At 42.6% G+C, this 24,781-nt stretch overlaps 1 protein-coding gene and 1 long non-coding RNA gene across 3 annotated transcripts in view; both read left to right on the top strand.

The window, feature by feature from the left end:
* The first annotated feature begins 5,130 nt into the window (after positions 1-5,130).
* On the top strand, positions 5,131-9,309 carry LOC124409915. Its single transcript, XR_006929552.1, has 3 exons — positions 5,131-5,190; positions 6,558-6,860; positions 9,201-9,309. It is a non-coding gene; the product is annotated as an uncharacterized LOC124409915 (long non-coding RNA).
* Positions 9,310-9,684: 375 nt separating this feature from the next.
* Positions 9,685-24,781, top strand: part of LOC124409913 — a 50,417-nt gene continuing 35,320 nt past the window's right edge. For both annotated transcript variants that reach the window (XM_046887867.1, XM_046887868.1), the window contains exon 1: positions 9,685-10,575. In XM_046887867.1, coding sequence (XP_046743823.1) covers positions 10,413-10,575 — 163 coding nt within the window. In that variant the 5' untranslated portion in view covers positions 9,685-10,412. The remainder of the gene's footprint in view (positions 10,576-24,781) is intronic.

Below are 24,781 nucleotides of genomic sequence, written 5' to 3' on the forward strand. Positions count from 1 at the left end.
ATGTTGACCGATGTAATCGCGAATGATATATCCACGTATTACCTGTTGAAATATTTCGTCCTCTTTTCGTAGTAAGTATCGACGTAAATTAATGATTGCTAAATTACTGCCAGCAATCTTCATCGATCCTGATCAATAATTACATCAGTTATCAGTAAACTATATGTACAGACACCGCAGGTAGGTTGAATACGGAACGCGAAATGAATATCGTCGATAAATAGTGCCGATATGCAATTACAACGTATAACAACCTATAACCGCAGAAACGCAGCAACTTTCTCCGCGTTTTCTTCCGCGTGAATGTGCAATGAGGATCGATTTTGATCGAGGGCCGAATCGGCGTGCGTGAGAGCGGGATAACCGCGGAATGGCTGTGCGCACCACATGCAGGCAGCAGCGGACGATGCTGCCGATATGCAAATGATTCGGGCAAGTGCAGCGGGCTGCTACGACATTGGGTGCAACCTGTCTGCTCGCAGTCTGAGGAGGGGGTAAGGGGTGGAGGGGGGCTCCCGTCTAGACTCAACCCCCTTGCCCCGTTCCCTGGGCCGCGACTCCCCCGCAGACAAGCCAACCAACGAACCAACCAAACTGTTCAAGTGAACTGCTCGGCTTCTATACCGCCGCTGCAACCCCGAGCGCCTCCCCATCGCACTCGCGTCGCCCCTAAAAAGTTAAAATACTCCGTTCCAACTCCCCAAACGCCCGCTGCGATTTTATTATTACTATTTCTAGTAGACACCTTTTTTTAAACCCTGTATACGGATTTATTTCTCGATCTAACGCGCCTCCGTATCTCTTCTTCTTCTTCGTCTTCTCGTTCTCCAACACCACTATACTGCGTACTCTGGGTTTATAGTATATTTATGTATAACTGTAATGCCTGCACTGCATAAGACTTTGTTTGTATTGTGTATAATGTAGATGTGTATATGTATACGAATGTTCTTCTTGTCTTCTTTCATCCCGTCATTCTTTATCCCATCGTTAGTCACCTGCTTTTACAAGCCAGATAATTTCGGGCTTTTGTCCAGACTGTTGCTTTCTTCTTGCTTTTCGAACACTTTTTTTTTCGCATTCTTTATTCTGTAACCAATTTCTCGGTCTTGATAGTCTTATTTAGGTACGACGAATTGTCGCAAAATAGCCAGTCTACGTCGATACTTGAATTTTAGAAAACAAGAAGTAAACGGTGAGGAAGACAAAAAAGCACGACTATCATCGCATTTGACGCAATGAAGAAATTTTAACAAATTAAACCCTGGCTGCAAGCCGATTATTTTCTTTTCTTTCTCGTGGACTGAATCTTGCGATCAGTTTTTTAAATCGTTACTTCTCCACCGATAGGGTGAATCGTGAAATTTTTTACCGCCATGTCTGCTTAATTAAAAGTGATTATTCTATGCCTGCGTGCATGCTATAGATTCCAATGAAAACTCGAGCGTGCACGCTGCTGCAATGGCAACATGGCGTCGCTTATACCTACCAACTCAACGGAAAATAACCTATGTATGTATACTCCGGTTGCGACGCAGAGTTCGAACCGATCGATTCCAATTTCAAATTGCAGCTCTCGTTACATTCTCGAGTCGCAAGCCCGACGCAGGCTATACGCTCAAGGTGATCTCGTCGAGCGTCCAAAGGTCAGGTTCGTAAGAAACGCACGCGTTGCATCCCGACGCCTGACTCTATCCCTCCCCCAATCCTTACACAGCTATTGGCTTTGACGTATTGTAGACGTAAGGTTCGTCGAATGTCAATGGCTAATCGGCCGAAGGAAAAGTGAGAGATTTTCTGCGATCGCGTTGTCCTCAGCGGACGTTTTCAGTCACTCCAGACGGACTAGGCGTCAAATTGAGCCGCGCCATCGGGCCGATCAGGTTGCACCGCGGCTCGAGTGAGTGCATGTGGCCATAAAGTTATCAACTATAGCTGGAGGAGACGGTGCACCGACGGTGCGGCTTAATAACGCGAGATAAGAGAGCACGGTTAAAAAGTTGGACCCTGTATACCGCAGGACACCGGTCGGGCGATGATGACGATCATCGCGAGGTCAACGAACCCGTGTATTATAACGCTGCTGGTGACCAAAGGTGACGACGTCGCACGATACTAGACCAACATCCAGACGCCGGCCAGACGGTCGGCTGCACTCACGTGCATCGCTCGACTCGTGTGCTTTCAGCTTTCTTTGTGTGCACGGCTCGTCGCACGTAGGTACCTCATTCTTCTCTTCGACTTCTGCCAGCTATCAGCGATTGGTATATTACTGTCGAACGCAATCGTGCGAACTCGCTGAAAAAAACGGTATTATAGACACGAACTTTCAAACTGCAATGGGTAGGTAGGTATAGTGTATACATATACGTATCGCTTACGTGCATGCTGAAGGTCTGACAATCGGTAAGAAAAATTAGACAAAATGAAGCTCCGAAAATTTTGACTCAATTGTTATATTCAATTTCAAAAGTCGGAGAAATCTTCACTATTTTTTCATTCGATGATCAGCTGTTATTGAAAAACAAAAGAAAAAACCGTCATGATTTCCTAATACGACTCATTGAAGAATTTATTTACAAATAAACCGAGCTATTGTTCGTAATAATCGGCCAAGCGATGTGAACTTTTCGCTGAACGATTTGTATAACAACGTGAATCATCCGGTTGTTTTAACATTTTTTCCTCTATCACGGAAACGTAATCCGTTTTCCTCGGTTAAATGCAACTTATACGCGGATTAACTTCGGTGACACTTAATTTCAAACCTTCAGGTTTATCGAGTGTTTTTTTCAACGCAATAATTTCCTGTCGGTTACGATGAGTCCAGAGTCGAATTCGAAAACAACAAACCAGCGTCAGACGGCTGTCCTAGGTCTGTGACACGCGATACGGCGCGATATGTATGTACATACATACATACATACAGCTCATGCCGATTACATACACGTGCACGTGGGAGTAAGCTAATAACAAGCATGCGAAGAAGGGAGTATGCAACCTCTCTCCGTGTCTTGCACTCCGAGAGTGCTGCAGCGACAGGGTCGTTGACCGCCTATCGTTAATGTAACGCTGTCCACATTATCCATGTTTGTGTTTATTTTTATTTACGGTTCTACTCTTTGCAACAACGCTTCCATATCGCGTGTTAAAATACAACAATGAGTCGATACTGGAGATCAGTTTCCATCCTGCAGATATCCGGATACACTGCGTATGAGGTATAATGCATGAAAACTGTACGGAAAGGCGGAGAATTACAGATACATAGACTTGAGTCTTCAAGTTTTAGTCTACCATTCCAAGTCGCGTATGGATTTTTTTTTATCGTACTACGTTTCTTTTCTTTGCTCGTTTACCGCAGGTGCATTAACGAAATGTATTATAATTGCCATCACGTACTGCCGCAGTTATTATTATACGCATCGCGCGCGTCGGTCGTCAGGTGAAGGAAAAAGTCTTCCAAAGAGAGAAAACGCCAAGAAGGGGGGAGGACAATACATCAAGTTTGCATAAGTTTTTCGTTGATCTATGAATTCATCGTTAGAGGGTGCAGGAGTACCGCAGACAACCTTGGAACACCCTCTCAAGTCTAAAGGTACCGCGTAACGAGCCGCGGAGGCCTATGTACTGGTGTATATAACTCTGTGAAAAAGACAGACAGACGAGGCAGTTCGCAAGAAATCCATCCTCGTATCTTAGATTTTCCGTTTGATCTCTATAGTCCCCAGACTTGTGCTATAGAAATATAGAAACGACAGTGTTACGTGTAACAGCTGAATACACCGTGAAAAATGTACTCACATCCTGCGTTATAAGTTCGCGAGATACTTTGGTTGCATAATTGTACCCACCTAGTCCGATTGCATGTAGAGCCTTAGGATAATTACACACATGTAAGGTCCATGCTGTATAAATGCTTTAGTCTGGGTCCTAGTCGCATATAAGTAAGTAAAGAACGGACGTCGTGCAGCGAATTTCATTCAATTATATTCATTGCTTCTGCCGTATGGGATGTAAATTGTCTTTTTAATGTATCCATGCCCTCAAGGGACAAATACAGCCTGAACCTACGTTGTGACCGGTATAGTAAATCGTTTGTCTGCACAACGTACCGACGAAAGACCTTTTCTTATTCAGGAGCATAGGTATTCGGTTTTTCTCGCATTTTCTTCTTCTTCGCCCGCTGTGTATAGGATTGATAAACACCAGATATAGAAACGGCGATTGAATAAATTATAGTATCCGAAGTATATACCGAAATGACTTTAAAGAAAAGTTGTAAAATCTTTGGAGTAAACCCTGAAGTTGAAACTCTTCAAATCCATAAATCTTCGTACAACGACTCGATGATTCGTTCCAAGCTCATCGTTTATACCTCAGCTTACTCGAGAGTTAAGGATTTCTCCTGGAACAGAACATCACTCTTGTCCGTTGATCGAGGAACGAGAGAAAGAGACACTCATCGTCATCGTGACCATAACCATAACCATAACTATAATCATAATCATAAGGACCAAAGAACAACACACAATAATTCTAACAGACCGGGTAAGTAGGATTAGTGCCCTTTGTGTACATTTCGAAACGGGTTCGAGTAGTTTTGCAGGGGGCGCGAAGTGCGCATTGTACATAACATCCACGGACCCGAGTCCAACTACAGTTTGTCAATTGCGGTAGGTAAACGACGGGGTCGTTAATACTCCCCCCCCCCCCTCCCCTCTCCTCCTCCGCTCGGGATTAATCCTACGCTGCACTGCAGTGCCACCAAACCAGCAAACCCGAGTACTACAGCCATATCCAACTCGCCGACATTGGAGGTTATGCCTAGTTGGTTTTCACGCAGTAAACGAGGAACCGTCCTCATTTCTTTGCACGAAAGCGTGGTACATACTGGGGCTGTCGCCGCTACTCTCGTCGTCCAATGGTCATTCGTCCGTTCGAATCGTCGACGGACGGAAGTTAGAGCGAGAGTTTTCGACGTCGCGTTGACGCGCCCCCCTCGACCCCGTCGGTCAGTCGTCGCCCGTCGCCCGTCGCCCGTCGGCAGGCAGCAGCAGCAGCAGCAGCAGCACCACCACCGCGGCGGCGGTCGAAGGAAGCTGGCAGGTCGGTGCGAGGCGAGCTGATCCCAGTATGGCCGTCTCCGGCTCGTCGCGGCGGGCGCGTCTACCGATTGATGCGCGAACGGTGAGCTGCGCCACGAAGCTGGGACAGGAAGCTCGGCTCTCGTTGTAACGCGATTGATATTCGCGTGATTGTCGTTGTCTTCTTCGCGCGGATATATCGGCAACGCGGAACGATACGGAAACACCGACACGCTCGAACCGCGCACGCTGCCCTTTTTCTTACCCCTTCCTCCCCCCCACCGCGACGCACGCCGCGACAAACGACGTCTCGCCTTCTTTCTATCTTCCATGCATTCGCCTCATCGCATCGTGTCATAGTTTACCCAGTTCGTTTCGCTTCTGTCGCCGCTGGCTCTCTCCCTCTCTCTTACTTTCTTCTCGTATACCGTACACGTGTTATGCTTTTCTTGGTGTGATACTAGGCAGTGCTGCTACCGCTGCTGGTGCCGCTGCTGCCGCCAACCGTATGTCGCCGGTTTCATTCAAATATAGAACGCCTCGCGGGCGCGTGCCTGGCGCATTTTTATCTCCTTCGTCGACTTAAAACAGAGAGAATTAGTCCCCGGGGCATAGAGAATTTTTATATATACATACATATGTTGAACCTTATCCGATCCGATAATACAATTTGGCATAGACTATGACTAAGCCGACGTCGGCGACCTAAACTCGACTTACACCGATATATATATATAGATATATATATATATTTTTTTTAGTATATACATATATATATTTACAACTATCTTCAGGGGTTTCGTAACCTCGTACCTGTATACCATAATTCACCGACGATTGGATTATTATACTTGTGATTTATACTTTGATACTTGCGTTGCTTTGTTTCCCTTCTTCCACGTCGTCTCGCTTGTCCCTAATTTATTATTATCGGGCTAGAGGAAGCTAGGACACGCCTGCACAAGTAGTCGAGATTCGAACATACCTAGAACTAAACCGCGGACGAACTTAACCTCGAAATGAATAATATCGAACACGTTTTCGTATCATTAAAGTTACGCCGAACAGCCAAACGAAGCGGAAACTAGCAGCCAGAATTAGCACCCAAACGTTGTATGTAATGTTCATTCGAATAAACCAGTGAAGATCGAAAATGAAGATTTTGTGAAATATCTTGAATTTCCAAAAGGTTTAACACGTTTGGCTGTCAACAACACGGTTGGCTGTTAGCGTCAGCTTCGTAAGAGCAGAGTTCGTTCTTTCTTTTTATCACGCGAACGAACCCCTCGATCCTACTTCCTGTACCCTACATACGATATTATACATATGTAATTTATGTATATACTCTTTCATCTTCTTTGATTATACCATTCCTCTATTCGCTTACCACCCCTCCACCTCACCTCTATCCGCAATTTCCCCTATCCTTCCACCCTCCCTCCTCACCCTCGCCTATACTCTCGATCGTAGGTCCGAATACCCTTTTCCCCTTCCCTCTTGCTGCAGATGTTGTTGCTGAAACAGTATCGAGGAACACTGGCCGCTGGATAAAACTAGGAGACAAAAAAACAGGCAGAGAAAAAGAGGGACGAAGTGAAGTTTAGAAAGTTAGAGGGCTGACGCGGAAAGGACGGGGAAGCGTTTGAAGAGGCGGTGAAAATCGTTGCTCTATCAATGCCCACGGGGCAATAGTCGCCTGCCGAACGTCGATCGATCGATCGATCAACCATCGATCTTCTCGAGAATAATGCGGATATTGTCGACCAACTACTGGTAAGACCATGACAATGTTTTCATGATTCGTTTCTTCGTTTTGCTTATTAATTCACGCGTGTTAAACACTTTGTGTGAAGTTGATTTCCTTTTTACATCATCTTATAGGATATGTTGCGTGAAGTTGAAATATGGAAGAAATGATAACTACGGAAAAAGGGAGAAGAGGGAAATTTTTTGTAGCATTGAAACTTTCAGCGAGGTGCAAGAAACAAAGCAAGAAAGAAAGAAACGAAGAAACTTGTGACGTGTATGATAAACGAGCAGAGAGACTCGATTTTCTGTCAACAACGATCGTTTTGTCATGCATGGTTGCAGGATTTGAATTTCAATTACTGAAAATAGAACATGAAAACAATAGTACGTAACTATTATTATCAATTCTTCATGGCAGTCACTAAACGCACTTAGAAATTAGTTAAATGGAACAGGGAAGAAAAATATCGTTTCAACCCTTTGAGAAGCAGTGGGACGTATACGTCTCACCTGTTTGGTCTCAGAGTTTTTTTTCACATTTCTAATATATTTTTGCACTTTTTAAATGCACGTAAACACTTTTCAGATTCATGGCTGCCTAAGTCATTAAAGTTTCATGCAAAATTGTAATAATTTATAGACAGCTGAGGCTCTGAAATTTTTTTTACGTATATTCCATACACAGTTTTATGATATATATATATATACGCTAATTTAAAAAAACAAAAAACTTCCTATCGAATTTAAGGGGTAATAACACCTGGTGTACTCAACATCAAGGGTCATTTTCTCCAATTTATCTAGGAAAAATGAATCAATATTTTTTAATTTTGTGTTTTATACCAGTTAATACAAGTCTTAAAGTACAAGAAAATAGTTTTTCTTTAATCATTTCATTTTTCAATCATCTATTCTTTAATCATGTATGTTTGTTAAAATTAATATTTCTAAAAAATCCTACTTACTTTACTAGATTTTGCCATCTTTTTTTTGAAATCCTTTTCGTTTTTTGTTCTACATTGAAAATTGCGACTTGCAGTTGATCGCCCGTAGAAAAAAAAATTTACTGTTATCAACCACTCCACCGCCATTTTGTATTAAAATAATAAAAATAAAAAATTGTCTTGTATTTCAAGCCTTATATTAACATTTACGAAAAACAAAATTAAAAAATAACAATTCATTTCTCTTAGATCAATTGTAGAAAATTACCCTTGATTTCATGTACACGAGATGTTGTTACACCTCAAAAAGCATCTTCTGCTCCACGCAGTATTTTAAATCAAAGAACAATTTGTTTGTGGAGTGGAGGGGTAAAAAACAATGTCGTCGAAGGGGAGGGGGGGGGGGGGGGGGCACTTGGCCATTCCACTCCATTTCGTCTCACTTCAATTCACACAAGATACAGCGTACATTGTATCAGCGAGCTTGTGTAAAGAACGAAACTATTTGAAACGCGAGGGCTTCACGCCTTTGTATTTAGCGTCGAATTCGTTTGTTTTTTTCATATGTTTTCTTATTTCAACGTGTATTTTAGATCATGCACGCTCCTTATACTTTCACGGAGATCTAAGGCTGTGTTGATAGTTGACGGGGATGGAAAACAACCAATTAGATATGTACATAGGTATATGTGTACATATATGCCGGACTCGGCTAGGCATTTTTAGGGGGGAAAATCTTATTTTAGATCTTGCACCGAGACGGTGCTCAAAAGGGAGAAGTTGTGGCGCGAAGAGGTTAGGAGCGGGAACGGCAAGGGTGGTTACCTCCTTATAAGCTGCACCACAGACTAACACCTTGTAATTGTATTTATACGAACCGACGGGATGTCGGCGGGAAAATAATGCGTCTTACTTAATCCCACGTCGGAGAAAAATGTTTCGGGGATGGGGAGAAGGGGAATAAAAAAAAAAACAACACGAGGAACGACGACGCTCTATATAAGAGCTCTTGCAGGAATTATAATGTGAAAAAACTATGCCAAGTGTGTCGGGGAAATCGTTATTTTTCTCGGTTTCTTTAACTCCAGGAAATAAATCGAACGAATTTAAAGTTTCATTTTATATATTTGCAGATCGCATCTTTGAATGCCACGGTCGAATTAGCCTTTGAAAGTTATCGAGATGGATATGTATTGCATAAATCATAATAATTTTCTTAATTTTTTTATCATCTTTTGAAATTTTTATCCAATTTAACAGTAATGTTGGGGTATTTGAAATTTTCAGTAGCAAAATACAGATCCGCGTTATATTTTCGCTGTCGTACATTCCCGCTGTAAAGTAAATAATTAAAGTAATTGTAAAATATTACAGATTTTTTTTCTCCTTCTTGCTAAACACGTTGATATTTATTTTTCAGATGGTTCATTCCGAGAAGAAAAAAGAAGCAGGAGAAGGAAAAGGAAAAGGAGGAAGGAGGAGGCGGATGGTAGTGTGTTAGTCCGAACCGTCGTTCACAAACAAACTTACCCTGCAGAAAGAAACGGCACCGCGTCTTGAAGAAGAACTGCAGAGAAAAAGAAAGAAGACTACCAAGAATAAAGAAGAAAAACGGCGAATAAAAAGATTGCCGAAGAAATTCCACCGACGTCGTTGTTCCTCTTGCAATAAGCGCCATCCACACACGTACACATTCGCACACACAGCATACGCGAATCGCCTACAAGCCGAGAGAATGCAAAGGAAAGTACCTCGGATACGTCGCGACCTGGAGGGTGAGCGGGGGCGTCGACGACGCGGATCCGCACTGCCACGATGATCCGGACAGTAGCTCGGTGCTGCTGTTGCTGCTAGAATCGTCCGCACGTTTGTCAATCCTTCCCTTGTAATCGAGCAGTGAGTCAGTAGTCTCGTCTCGTCTCGTCTCGTCTCATTTCATCACGTCTCGTCTCCTTTACCGCGAGTTTTGCGAGCGACACTTTCGGCGGAACGGCGAAAATCCCGTCCGAGGAACAGCGAGAAGGAGGGACAGCTGGACTGGACGGTCCCGCGAATTGCGGTGGGACGGCGCCCCGGGGGCGGTGCGGGGGGTGCGGGGGCCGCCACGGGGACGGGAGTGCACCAGGGGTTTCCGCCGACCTCGCTGACCGCCTTCCTCGGCCTCGCCGCCCTGGTCGCGGTCGTCGTTCTGATAACAGCGAGCAGAGTCTGCACCGATGATCGGGTCCAGGACGCGGAGCGGCGCGGCTCGTCGGCATCGTCGTCGTCTACGCACGCTCGTCGGGATGGAACCGCCGATTCCGCGACCCTGACCGAAGGCCAGCTCCACCGATTTCGGGGCGAGAGGCGGTGGCTGGTTTTGAGGAGGAGGACGAGGAGCGGAATCATTCGTCTTCCTCACCGCAGATTCGGACCTCAAGAGGATCAGGAGGAGGCAAAGAGGAGAAGGAAGAGGAAGAAGAAGAAGAACGAGGATCACAACTGCTTTCGAGATCGCGATCGGAAAGGGGAAAACGCTGCGACGACAGTGTCCGGTGTTCGGGGTTTCATAGGTGATCGTGCTCTTGGTGGTGATAGTGGTGCTTATAGTGCCGCCGCTGCTGATGGCGAGTCGACTACAGTAGCCGGGCCGATGTCACCTAGGTCGAATAGCGAAGAACCATCGGGTACCGAGGACGACGACGAGATAGTTTATCAGAAAGGGTCACCACGACGCAAGGAGGAAAACGAGACCGAGGACATCGCGCCTACCCAGCTACCTCCATCACAGACAAACCATTCCTCTATGGAATCACGTGAGTTTCAATTCACTGTGCATGCATACTATATATCTATATCATGTATAAAAACAAAAAAGCAGTCTATTTTGGCTCTTGGGAGTCGGTCAGTTGGGTTTTATATTGTTTCTCGACGATACTGGGAAGAGGACAATAACAATAGTCGATTTCGCGGTGTTTACTTCTTCTTTCTTCCGAATGCTGTCCTTCGGTTTTCTTCCTTGCCGCGGCGATGCGTGGTTTGCGGGTCTTGGGACACAATAAGGAGAAGAGATACTCCCCAGGAGAACCATTATCCGGCAGCGCACACGTGTACATATGTATACGTATATGCATGATACGGAGTCTCGGTGCATAAACACACAATTTTTATTATACTCCCTGTGCTGAGAGAGTGGCGAGGGTCAGCCAAGGAAGGGCGGGTTAACGTCCTTTCGTTTATTCTCCTCCGCCTGCCTGCCTTCCCGTCGTCGTGCTGTTGCCACAGTGCACTGCACTGCTGCTGGTCTTCCACACCGCGAATAAATGTGCGGAGCTCTTTTGCAACTCGACTCACGGTGTATATATCGCCACCACTGCGATTATACGCATAAAATCCTGCTGATGTGTATTGAACGCACACTTTTCAAGCGGACAGGTATCGTTCGAGTACACTTTTCAATTGATTATTCAACGGGTGAAGAATAATAAAAAATGAGAGGGAAGAGAGAGGATGATGCAGACGAGGACACGGTGATGTGTAGGTAGGCCTCCAACAGTCAAATATATATATATACACTGTACGATACTCTCTAGGGTATTTCGTTTTGAAGGAAAATTGTTTTTGTTTCTTGCGAACACGTCAAAGGACGTATCCTCGCGGCAGGATACTTCTTTAATCCAACAAGTCTTACAGGCGGGGGCTAAAAATAGATCGTGTTGATTAGAAATGAAACTCCCAGAATTTATTGATCGTACATACATACAAACCCGCATCGTAAACTTGAATTTGTTATCTCGTTTCTCTTCATCATGTTCTCCATAATTGTATATTACACGCCTCCTTGAACTCGCACGTTTCAGATAGAATTTTCGCATTGGAATCTGGTCGATTAAATATACAATATGGTTTACCAACAATGTTACATATTTTGTGCACATTGGATTTCAATCTCTCTCATTTTTCTCGGTGAATGCAACTGCCGCAATGGATATGTACAGTAATGTTCACTAATAAATCGGACTTCCGGTTAACTTGTTTTTGGTCCGAAACCTCTACGAATTATGTGTCAATGACTGGCGATACAGTCGACGCGGACACGCGACGTGAGATATTGGGAGTCATTGCCACAAATATTCGTACAGAATCAAACTCGCATTTTGTTTCGGACCGAAAAGATGTTAGCCGGAAGCCCAAGGAATTAAGGGGACACTTAGAGGAATTTTAGAAAATTCCTGGATATTTTAGTTAATTTTTTTTCTTATACAGGAAAAGTTTAAAATTTTTTAGAGGTTTAAAAAAGTGAAAATCCATTTCGCCCAAGGTTTCTCACTTGATATTTGTAGCACATCATACAGATTTTTCTGGCATAATCAACTTGCAAATGCTGACAAATTGTCATAGGATTTTTTCAAAAATTTACAAGAATTTAAAAAATCGAAAATCGGTTCACGCCTCTTTGATGCACATTACTTTACATGGAGTAAGTACATAGTCTTGATAGCAGATGGCAGTCCCAGTTGTTTGTAGCCTTCTAATCGCGTTTGTATCGTAGATACGTACATACATAAAACTACGCGATCGTAAAAGCTAGAATATTGCTTTCCACTGGAAACGCAACGCGGCTACAGTGAAGGAATATCAATCATTGGTTAAGAAAATAGAGACAATTCAAAGAAAAAACTTTTCCAGGTTGTACCAGACTTTCATCTGACCGCATAAATCTGAATATTCGACAATCCAGCTTGGTATCAATTCGGATTAAATAGTTCAGATTTATCCGGTTCACTAATATCATTTACAGGCGTCCATTTCCTCGATCGTTTTTATTTATTTACCTATTTTTTTTTTTTATTTGCCTCATCTGTAAAAAACAAATTGTCCGTTTCATCTGCTGAAATATTTCATTGTCATCTTTCAGCTGCCTAATACTTTATCGATTTGATATCACGTTGAAGAATAGATTGTAAATAATTACCAGGCAATATGAGAATGTTCACTACATTGTACGAGAGAGTGTCATGTCGGTGGCAGAAGGAATTGAAGCCAAGCGTCCAGGCTAGAAGTGAGTGTCTGCCACTCTATGTCGGCGGTGCCTCGCCGTGTCAGTTACCTTGGCTGAAGTAGGTCGTGTGTAGTGGCGACAGGCGATGCAGTCAAGCAACAGCAGCAGCAACAGCAGCAGCAACAGCGACTAGCCGAGAAGCAGGCAAACCTCTCTCAGGCGAGTGAGCCACACGGTTTAGTCACATTTCATCACCCATTCCATAGGTACCGTCCATATTCTCGTTGCGTAAGCGGATGGTTAGGAGGAAGAACTGGTGGAGGAGTTGAACGCCGCGTAGCTATTCGCGCCGAGGAACAATACCTGCGAACTTACTTTATACGTCCAGTATAAACCAAGGAACAAAAGTACAAGTCGGCGAATAGCTATCCCCAAGTTTTCATCTAGACAAGATGAGGAAAGGAAAATGTTACAGGAGTAATTACTTCGGTTTTAGTACCCTGGATGCTAGTGGGTGAGGGAGAAAACACCATTTTTACACTACAACTCACGCTGCTGACGATGAGGGTACGATAGGGACCGCTCATAAAGAAATGGGGTGCGGGATGATTTTCCGCACGGGTTGGAACTCACCGTTGTTGAATAAAGAGGAACGCCTCGGCTGCGAGGGCTGTGTCAGAGGGAAAGTGGTGCCAAGTGCAGAGCACTGGGCCATCGACTATTCGAGGAAGCCTACGACCCCTCGACGACCAGCCTCGCTCAATACGCCCCACGCGTGGCGTCGTCGTCGTTGTCGTCGTCGTCGTCCTCGTCCTCGTCGCACCCCTGGCTATATTCGCAAGTTTGAGGTGTTGAAACTAAACGCGGAAGAAAAGCTGCAGTTGGTCTTGTCGTTTTAGTCTCCTTTCTACCCTCCGAAGTCGGCTTACTAGTTAACCGTTTCCCTTTTTCTCTTCTTCTCTGTTTCTTTTCGTTTGATTCGAAGGATTCAGGTTGAGGTCGTACTCTGCAGTGACGGGCAAATCGGTCATATTATAGACCAGACTTACCTAATACACTTATACTTTTTTTTTTACCTTACCTGTCATTAGCCAAGTGACCAAGCGCATGCAGAGTCGGTATGACGGAAAAAAATTTCGTTCACATATGCAGGTTATAACCATTGTCTGATTTCTTTCGACGATATGCAGAGTGACGATCAATGACGTAAACTTTCTAGGCATAACAAGATCGAGCGGACCGCGGCTCTCGGCGACGTCCGAATTTTTATGTATGTACATACATAAATACATATCATGCATCTGAGACATATATGCATGTAGTGGAACGGAGGAACGGTATTATTTGAGCGCATTCATTCGTTCATTTCGTCATCTCTCGACGCTTGACTGTGTGTCTGTGCAATGCCGAATGTCTAGCGAGGTGTCTGGTACGCACGGTAATCCTTGAATGAAACGAAGACCTATTTTTAAAAGAGATCACACGAATAAACAACAAGGCTCTTCGGTGCTGAAGGAATTTGAAAGTTGGCGTCGTTTAAAGCGACATCTCCTCACCGCAACCTCTATTCTACATACCGCCATTCCGTTGCGGACCAGCTCGATCTTATTTTTCGACATACGTACCTACATCTTACATACCTACACGTAGGTATTTACTCGTGTAGGACGCACTTGACATATGCGTTTTACCGGTCGAACGGTTTATTTGTTATTTTACACTCCGTAGAAAGTTTCTCTTTCGATTAACGATCCGTACAGTTCAGAAATTATGATTTCTATTCCTAATTTCATCACGGCATATTGTGAGCACAAATTACAGTCATTGGTTAAACGACAACGTTGCACATACATATATATTAGGGTGGCGAAAAAAAACCGACGGTTTTTTTTTTTTAATTCTCGTGTGACAAAATGTTAGTTTTTGATGTTTTAAGAGCCCACTCCAAAAGACAGCTAAAAAAAAATTTCAAGAGGTCGTTCCAAATTTTTTAAAATGTCAAAAATCATCAAAAAATTATATTAAAAAGAATTATATTTTCAGTATTTTGTTTGATTTTTAATTCCTGTCGTGGTGTATTGTTATCGATTCTTTCTTACTAAATAGAAGAAAAAAAATTTATGGAATTTTAATATGAATATTAAAAGGGTCGCTCGAAAAGATCTAAAGAAATGCACCAAAAAATTGAAAAAAAAATTATGAGCGTCCTTTCAAAATTCAAATTTTGAACTGAAACTTTCGGAAAGTTATTTTTTTTTGTCTATAAAATTATACCGTAACGAGAAAAAAAAAACGACTTTTGACGATTTCTGACGTTTTAAAAAATGTGGAGCGACCTCTCAAAAAATTTTTTTTGAACTGTCCTTTGGAGTGGGCTCTTAAAACATCAAAAACTAACATTTTTGTCACACGAGACTCAAAAAAAAAAATTGTCGGTTTTTTTGCGCCACCCTAATATATATATATATATATATATTTATATATGCATAATACCCGGTATGCGAATTAGCTGTAGTTGGCAATCGCGAGGCGACTCGGCAACAACGGCATGACGACAAAGATAAGGAGAGAAGAATGTTGAACTGGTGCAGCAGTAGCTCTGCGTTTGCAAAAAACACGACTCTGTATTTCTAAATATAGTTCGACATCGAACGGTTATCGGTTCAGACAACGCTCGATGCGGTCAATGAAATCGGTTCACGAACGTATAATAATTGCGTCCATAAAAACAACGCGAATTCTGTTAAATCAAACGGTGTTACTCACACGATCGAGACGTTCGCAACCTTACCGACGATCCGATTGTACATATATACATCATTATCATTTTAATCAACGCGTAACTTGTGATTTCTGTGCACGTTATGATCGGGCTGCCTCGCGTTATTGTTCACGGACTTAAAATGACGGTGCGGGCGTTCCGTAAAGCTTTCTATCATCCTGCACACCGTCTGCGGGGTCTAAGACCTCTCCTAGGCGATTCTGTGAAGCTCATATTTCTCGTATTTCTTTTTCTCATCTTCGCTAGTAACAAGTATGAAAGGCACTTTACTTTAGCGTTTTTATTCGTCACATGTAAGTTTACTTCTCCGCATTTCGTCCTCGTCCTCGTTCTCGTCCTCGTCCTCGTCCTCGTCCTCGTCCTCAGCAACCAGATTCGGTCAGCACGTCGTTTCATAAATCACTATTACTGCATGATACTAAGCCTCGTATCCTGCGGTCGGTTAGTTTCGACACACGTTCATGCTGTTAAATAAGCGATCATTCTATTCTCTTAATTCTCTTACCTTTTTCCAATATTTTTCATGCCTTCCCATTCATCTTTGGATAAAAAAATTCTAGGAAATATTGAATTTTTTTTTTTTTTGTGGTTTAACGGCGCCGGTCGTTTATTTGCATATGCTCGACGTCAAGCGGAACATTTACAATTAGCAGCTGCTGATACGGGGGCTATCATCAATTTTATGTAACAAAACCACCGCACGTATAACGCAGTGCAGGACGTGACGCATTTCTGCCTATCTAATGTACATACGTAACAGAGAGGGGAGCCTTGAACTAGCCACGGCTATTAGGCACCAACAACGGCCACAGTATACGCGAACATCACGTATGTTTATATCCAGTCGCGAATGTATTATATGGCATGAGTTACGCTGCTCAATACCCGCAATTCTACCCAACCTAATCCAATCCAGCCTTGCCCATCTTCGTTGAAGCGAATCTCGCTACCAAGTACAGAATTCACATTCGTACAGTGAGAGAAATTTTTATTTTCATCTCTCACCATATTTTCATGTAACTGTAACTAGAAAATCTAGAATCTATTACTATTCTATTCTTTTTTCTAAATTTTTGATCACTGTCACTATTTTTTCTTGTAAGTGTTGCGAAAATTTGATGTTCATGTAACAATAAAATGACGTTAAGGTGTTATTTAACCCTAATTGGTTACTTGGGGTGAATATCACATGAAATATTTTTTAAACTTCTCCCAGAGTCCCTTGATACCTTGAATTTGCCGGTGTTTAGAAATATTTAACAATCAATTTTGGTTAGGAAAACTGAAAAAGCTTGCAATCCGAGATCCTTAAATAATACTTGAATATTTTTCTTAGAATTTTAGAACTCATTCACTCACAGGATATCACTTTTTTGGAGATGGGGTGAATTTCACCCTGTGTGACCGTTATGAGATTATACCAAAGTGTGACCAATTACGGTTAGCTAAAAAAATAAAGTGAACCAAGCAAACTGATTTTACTTTGCGGTTACAAGGCGATATAGTATCGACAACTAAAATTGCAAAACATAATTACTTGTAACTCGTTTTCTCGTAATCGCAACAATATTCTGACATCCGTTGTACAACGATACCTATTGCACTAAAATTTCTCAATAAATCTAACAAATGAAATTTTTCACAGTGTAAGACTTGATTTTTTTTCCTTCTTTCATTACTATTTCGTGTATACCTCCATAATAACGGGTTTTTTAGTCGCTATAGCACGATAGTGACTATGTTGATTGTAGGCGGATGGAATACAGCTATACAGGGTGAGTCAATTTAAACGCCAATAATGGGAGGAGCTCAGTTGCGTTGATCAAAACAAGGTTCGAAATCTACATGCAGGTAACCATTGTAAACGGAAAACAATAATGAAGATATGATAACAAAGAAAAGACGAGAGCACGAAATGTCGACAATTAGGTTCTACTTGTCTTCTTGTCATATCGTGACTTTATTTCTCATTACCCCTGAATACCTGTATATAGACTTCGAACCTTACTTTGACATCGACACAACTGAGCCTCTTCCATTCTCGGTGTTTCAATACACACACCCTGTATCACACATGAGATTTTATATTTTGTACGCAGAGCGCAACTACAGTAGTATAACTACTGTACCTAAAGAACGTGCCCGGACGTCCAAGATGAAATTATATATATATATATATATACGATGTATCAATTATTCGCGAGAATAAATTTTTAGAAAGTTAAATACGAACACTTTTTATGACTTGATAAATCAACGATGGATCCGGGAAACAAACCTGGCATCTAAGGATGCTTTGCCGGAGACTTACTCAATGACTTGCTAAAACAATACACAATTTTTTACAAAGTGAAGACAGGCGAACTATTTATTTAATTTTCAAGAAACCGAGTCGTCATATTCAAATATGGTTATCAGGATAGGAGATATTGAATCGATCAATCGAATTATCACCACCTTGTGAGATATGGGCTGTGTGACGAACGTTTCTGCTGCTTTTGACGGCGCCTCGTGTCCTGCTTTTGACTGGCGCGTGAGTCAGGTACCAGCAGGGCACGTGGATTCGAGGATGAATCCTTGTAGGATCGATTTCTCTACCTCGATATTATTCCACTCGTACAGTGTAGTAGAAGATTTTGACTGGAATATGTAAGGAATTAAACGAAAGAAAATTAGGAAAATTTTTTATTTTCATCACCTTTAGTGACACACTAAAAGTATTGGTTTCGGTCGAAAATCACTCTTTCTAATTTCAACGAATCTTTACGTTTGTGAACCTGTAGAATTTGAAAACAAGATTTTTAGAAAATTGTCTGTCTGTCAGATCTGTCCGACAAACTGTCCCGCAATGATCTCGGAAACAGCTAAACAGCTAAAAATTTGAAACTCACAGGATTTTAAAATCAAATGATGGGCACCAAAAATTTTATCTCCTGTTTTATGATGTTTAATTTGCACTTAAAATTCTACCGGAAATGAATCGATTCTCATTGTCTAACCGACAAACCTATACCTTTTCTTCTTTATTACTATTTCTAAGTAGATAATTACGTTTTTCCTAGTTTTAATATCTATTTTTTTTTCTAAATGTATGAAATTTATTCTACCCAATTTTTCTTTCAAATTTTTTCATTTGGCTACCAAGTCCTTTCAGTTTCAGATTTTTTACTCGACCATTTTTCTGTTCTGAAAAACTGTTTTCCTGTCTTGTTTTTTCTGTGTACCCATGTAACATGTTCGATCTTTTGAATCGATTTCCTTCTTCTCTATGCACAATAGAACAGAAAGAAGAAGAAAACTAAATGTACGCTTCAGATGGTCACAAACATTGCACATGCATGTCACACACTCTTGGCAACACGCGGATAGAAGACAGAGAGGCACGCGCGTTGTAATTACGCACGGATATCCTTCTTCTTTTTGCATGCTCCGCTGCCTTTATTCTTCGGAGTTTTTCAGTTTTCCCCTGTTTCGTTGCATCCTAGAATACCAATTTTCCAAACTTTAAATTCCATTGTTCACTCACAATTACTCAACAATTTGTGTAAATAAAGAAAACAGAATATTTAAAACTTGGCAATCAGATATTTCGTAAATTATTACACTCTCGCGTCTGCAGGTATTCAACTTTTCACACAATCTCCAATTTTATAATGTATACTCAACAATCGTTAAACGCACGGCATATGTATGTAGTATGTGTGTAATCTGCAAGCAAACAAGAAGCGACAGATAACTCGCACGTGTCAGCAATCGATGTTTATAATATGATGTATAATATGACGTGTCTGTACTGTAGTGTGTATCCACATAGTCGCAGCATGGCACAAGCTCGGCCTCCCGATATACTGAATAGTTTGGCCAAAAGTCGTGTATGTATACATATATTGTATATGCATATATATATATATATATATATATATATACACACACACCGAACAGTCAATGACATTCTATGTGTACATTGTATGTTATACGTTATATACTCCTGGTACGTTCAACTTTTAACGCACATACCGCGTGCCATCCATCTTGTATGACGATATATAGATATATATATATATATATATATATATATACACGTACATGCACACATACGCAGGCGTGTAAAACCGGTAAAGAGGGTCGTTCGACGTCACTCCTCTCCTCTCCTCTCATCTTCTCGTCGAAATTCATCCATCCCCCCTCCTATTCTCTTTATTCCGCGTATTTTCGCACGTGTGCAATCAGTTATTGAAATATTACACACATACACGTGTGTTTACATGCAGTAATAATTATATTACACGTATACACGTCTAATTCTCTCGGTTTACACGGAATTAAGTTATGTCTACGATTCTTCTTTCGTATACATATACATGTATAAGTACTGTAAGTGACCTTGCGATTCGAGGTTATTTTCATTTATTTACTTATTTATTTTTTATTTTTTCTTGCACCTCGTCATGAATTTCTGCTTCATTTTGTACGTGTATGTATATGTATCGTGGATTTTATGATATAATATTGCCGCTATACAATCATTGTACATAATGTATTTGATATGCGTATACGTATATGTACGTACGTACACGCGTGTACTTCGGTATGCTGCAAGCATGCGACACGTTTTCCCCGCTGATATCGTGACGCAAGGCACGTATATTATGTATATGTATACAGTTTCTTCGTATAACAACTTGCGGCACCGTTTGTCGCCAACAATAAGCCGCTGTGTTGTTTTGTCTACTCTATCGGCTGGCTTCTCCCCTTTTTTTTTCCCCCCGACAAAGTTGTCACCGTGTATTCTCGATGTTTCGATAATTTTTTTTATACCGCAAATAGAAAAAGCAATTCAGGAAAGAGGGAAAAAAAAAAAAAAGTAAAATTAAAAAATTTGGTGAAAACTTACTTTACAATTATGTTAAAGTATATAGAACAAGGAGGAATGTGATATTAATAAATTCGAACAAACTTCTTATCTTATCTATCCTCGTTCACTGTATGGCTGGGAAATTTAAAAAAAAAAAAGAAGAAAAAAAAACCATTCTTTCGTAATAAAAGCCGGACGTTCCGCGACACTTATCTGTAACACTTATGTGTATACGTACTGTTTAATAATTAATGTCGATACGGCGACAAGGTGTTGTCCTTGTAACGAGTAAGTAAGTCGACCAGTCACTCAGTTATCGTAGCAATAGCGTTTATAAAATATCTGAGGCTGGAAAGTAAGTAAAAAAAATTGAAACAACAAAAAAAAAAACCACACGCCACTGATAATCGTTGTTCTGTAAAAATTCGGCATGGTTTTTTTCTTGAGTATAATCAAGGCAGGCGCAGAATAAGAACGGTCGTAATGAAAGTAAAAAGAGTGATAAATAAAGGGAATGAGAAAAATGAAAAGGAGGAAGGAAAAATCTCGCCGCAAATTCAGAGGGAGGGAGGGAGGTAGGGAGAAGTGAAAGAAAGGGCGTCAGGTGGTGAAAAGGAAGGGGATTATTGTAAGAGGAAGCGACAGGAGGCAACCCTGTGTGTAAGTATAGGAATACTCACTCACCCGTTTTATACAGTGCTTTGGTAGAGACGGAGACGCGGAAAAAGTTGCTCGGCTTCACCCAGAGGGGGGAGAAAGCAGAGCCGCCGTGCACGAGAGGAGAGAAGACGGGCCGGTTTTGGTGGGAGGCTCAAGGCCGACATGATGCAGACGCGAGAACCGAGTGTGCCTATTTTTAGCGCTTCCTACTATTGTGCAAAGTTGCCAGAGTCTGTCAACTGTCTAGGTCCTCCCTCTCCACCTCCTCCTCCACCTCCGCCACCTTCTCCTCATCACGCCGATGATGCGGTGCCGCGATTTTGCCCACTCATCCGTAATTTATAAATTCTTTTGCCCCGCGCTCGGTTCTTCCACCTCCACCTCCTCTTCCTCCTCCTTTTTATTCTCTACCATCTTCTGCCTTTACTCGTAACCACCACACGCGGAAAAATATCGCTGCAAAAAACCGCTGCTATACTATTACTGTACAATAATTTACACGTGTGCAATCTGGCAGAGCTACGCAATGTCTTGTAACCATGAGTTGGATGTATTACTAACGCTGTTATAATACCTCGACGTTTCGGCAACGACGCTCGTTGTCGCTGAGCAAATTTATGTGTCAAGTGCAGAACCTAGTCTTGAGATATGCTGTAATACAATACAGTAAGATTATCCGGACACTGGTTCAAAAAATACATTTTTAGTACTAAAAAATTTGGAACAGCCGTTCGCCAATTGACAATAGACGACTATATAAAGACCAAAGTAGTAAAATAATCATTCGGTATTTGACAGTCGTTCAATATGTATTTTGTATATATTATTATAAATTCCGTAATCCCAACTTTCGATTGTCCACATGATACATGCGAAGTTTGGCAAAAGTTTCCTAAAGCTGGAAAAGACTGCAGATTCGGTCGAAGGTTAAAGGCGTGTACGAGTATTTCTGTCATCATCGTAATCATAATCGTTTTCTTAGTCTGCTGGAGACGATCATCATTCCTCGTTACAATTCGTCGCGATGCACTTAGACCGATGCCACATGGCCCCATCCAAATGACCATGGCGTCTCTACGTTGACCAAGGACGCTCTTTTCGTGTGCGTGATCATCGCCTTGTCGTCGTAACCAGCGAGTCGCAACAGCAGCAGCGGCAGCAGCATCAGCGGCGACTGTAACGTTACTTTATCTCAATTTAGTATTATTCCGCGGATTTGCACTGGGCGCAGTGCCGCTTCGAAACACACAAGCCTGGATCCAGTCCATCCTCCACCCACACGACTGAACGTTATATAAATTGAAGAATAATAGCTTCGAGCGCGCATTTGTCTGTAGCAGTCTGACCATGATTCACTAATCCCTCTGCGATTTATAGGGGATTTATGTATCATCCGAGATCACACATTTGTTCTGGATGTTAATTACTCATTCGCTTGACTTGGACAAGCAAGAAGCGAAATTTCGTCAACTCGTTTCGCTGGCTCTTTTTTCAGAACCATAACGATCCGATGCTTACTCGTCCCATTATGCGCCTTTGCTACATATCCTCCGCTCCATATTGCAGCGAGAATGATACGATTTAAGGACCGAGAAGGAGCTTCATTTGTCATCGGTATAAAATAACTCGAGTCCGTTATACGTACCTTAGAAAGAGAAACTTTTACTCCTATTCTCTGGGGTGATAATTTAGACGAAAAGAGGACTGGCCTGCGGGCCAGATTGCAGGAGCATCGTCATCAGCGAACAGGTTTGCAGTGTTGCCCACTTGAATCGCAGCTTAAGCTGTCGCCGTAGCAACCGACGTGACGTCATTGCTCGGGTCTGTTTTAACCGGGGAGGCTTCTCCTCCCGAGTTGCCACCGGTGTCTCTCGGGGTCGCGTACTCGGCATATCTCTTGCCTCCTCCGCACCCCTCGAGCCTCGAAATGTTGTTGAATTCGCGGTTATTTCTCCTACACCCAAGTAAAAGTCCAATCCGGACTTTAGGTAGAAAGCATGTCTGCTACGTGAGAACGACAACGATTGCCAGCTATTGGAGTCATCCGATCCTGGACTCGAGCGCTAGCTGTCCTTGATTGTCATTAAGAAGTATGTAACATATAGCCCGAAGCTCTAGTCATCGACACGTGCCGTCCGGACGGTGGCGGTTTGCACATTACTCAAGTGTAGGGTACACTACGTGACGAATGGCAGTCTCGAATGTGGTTGGTTACGCAACTCGCGGACTGTCTGCAACAGCACCGCTCTGCCACTGCTCGTACGTAATAATAATAGGTCTCTCATAATCACCGAATGCGTCGCCTCGCCTCGCCTCGCTTCGCGTCGCGTGGCGTGGCGTGGCGTGGCGTGGCGTGACGTTGGCCAGCCGTGTTGGGTACCAGTGGATGCAGAATCAGTGCAGGTAGGAGGAGGTACGTTAAGCGGCGCAGCTGCATCACCAAACGTCAGCAAGCACTCGGCGCGAAGATGTAGGTGACGAGAAGTTTACGGACTCGTGACTTTCCCAGTGTAACTAGTAGATAACTACTTTCGCCGGTCCCTCATCCTCGACTTTGCCCACCGCTCCGTGTCCTCAAGCCAATTCATCAACCCGACACGCACACACCAGACCATGGAGAGTACGCCGCCACTCACAATCAGCATTCCCTACAATACCGGCAGACCGGCCTCGACAATTCGGACACGTGTTTGACCCGCGTCGCGTGGCATGACGTGGCGTGACCCACCATGAACGAACGAACGACCGACCGTCGCGTCTTGGGTCTTCAGTCCGGGTTCTTCAAAGCGACGAACGAACGGAAAGGATGACGGGGATTACGAGAGGACCGTGGAGAATTCCCAGCCTTTTGTTTTCATCGACAATGCTTTCAGGCTATCTCTCTCTCTCTCTCGCTCTCTCTCTCTTTCTCCTTCTCTTTCTCATATTGTCGGCTTGGCTCGGCTCGACTACGGCGTGGGCCTCCTAGCTCCAGGGGTCTCCGGGTCTGGTCTGGTCTAGTCTCTCCTGCCCCCCATGGACTCTCCTTCGATTTCCTCTGTAGGTCACGGTATAGGTCGAACGGCTGGATTATCCATGTTTTCACAATTCTGCGTTAGTTAGGCTAGGAAAGTTTTTTCCATTCTTCGAATACGGCTAATTAAGACTGATCGACTGCTGTGAAAGACGAGCCAGTCACCTTTTGTTTCAAAGACTATAAAATTGTTTTGTCTTTCTCTCGATCTTTCGCTAATTGATACCCACTGTGATAATATTCTCTCTTCGATCAGTTCTTGTTAGTCCCTAGACATTCATTTTTAACCAATGTATAAAATTTCAATGTATACTTCGAATTACGAAATACGGATTGATTAATTATCTCACGAATTAAACTTTATACGTAAGATGATTTCAATGCAGATTTTCAACCAATTCTTATAGATTCATGACATTCTCTATACGCACGAACAACGTAACAAATAAGCATTTCTCTTTTCTGAAATAAGCGTTTAGAATGATTTCTCGAGATGATTTTATAATCGGGGTTGTTTACCTCCCGAAATTGTTCATCGGCTCCGTCGTAACCTGACGCGGGTTTCGTTGAAAGAAAGAAGGAAGGAAGGCACGCGCCAGTTGCTCCCTTCCCCTGTCTTGTAGTTAAGCAAGGTAATTTCCATTCCTAGGGCTGTGCAGCGGTGTTTATAATCCCCCTGTGGGAAAAATGGAACCTGGGCCCCGTGGGCT

Source organism: Diprion similis, chromosome 8 (assembly GCF_021155765.1).
Source record: "Diprion similis isolate iyDipSimi1 chromosome 8, iyDipSimi1.1, whole genome shotgun sequence".
Classification (NCBI taxonomy): domain Eukaryota; kingdom Metazoa; phylum Arthropoda; class Insecta; order Hymenoptera; family Diprionidae; genus Diprion; species Diprion similis.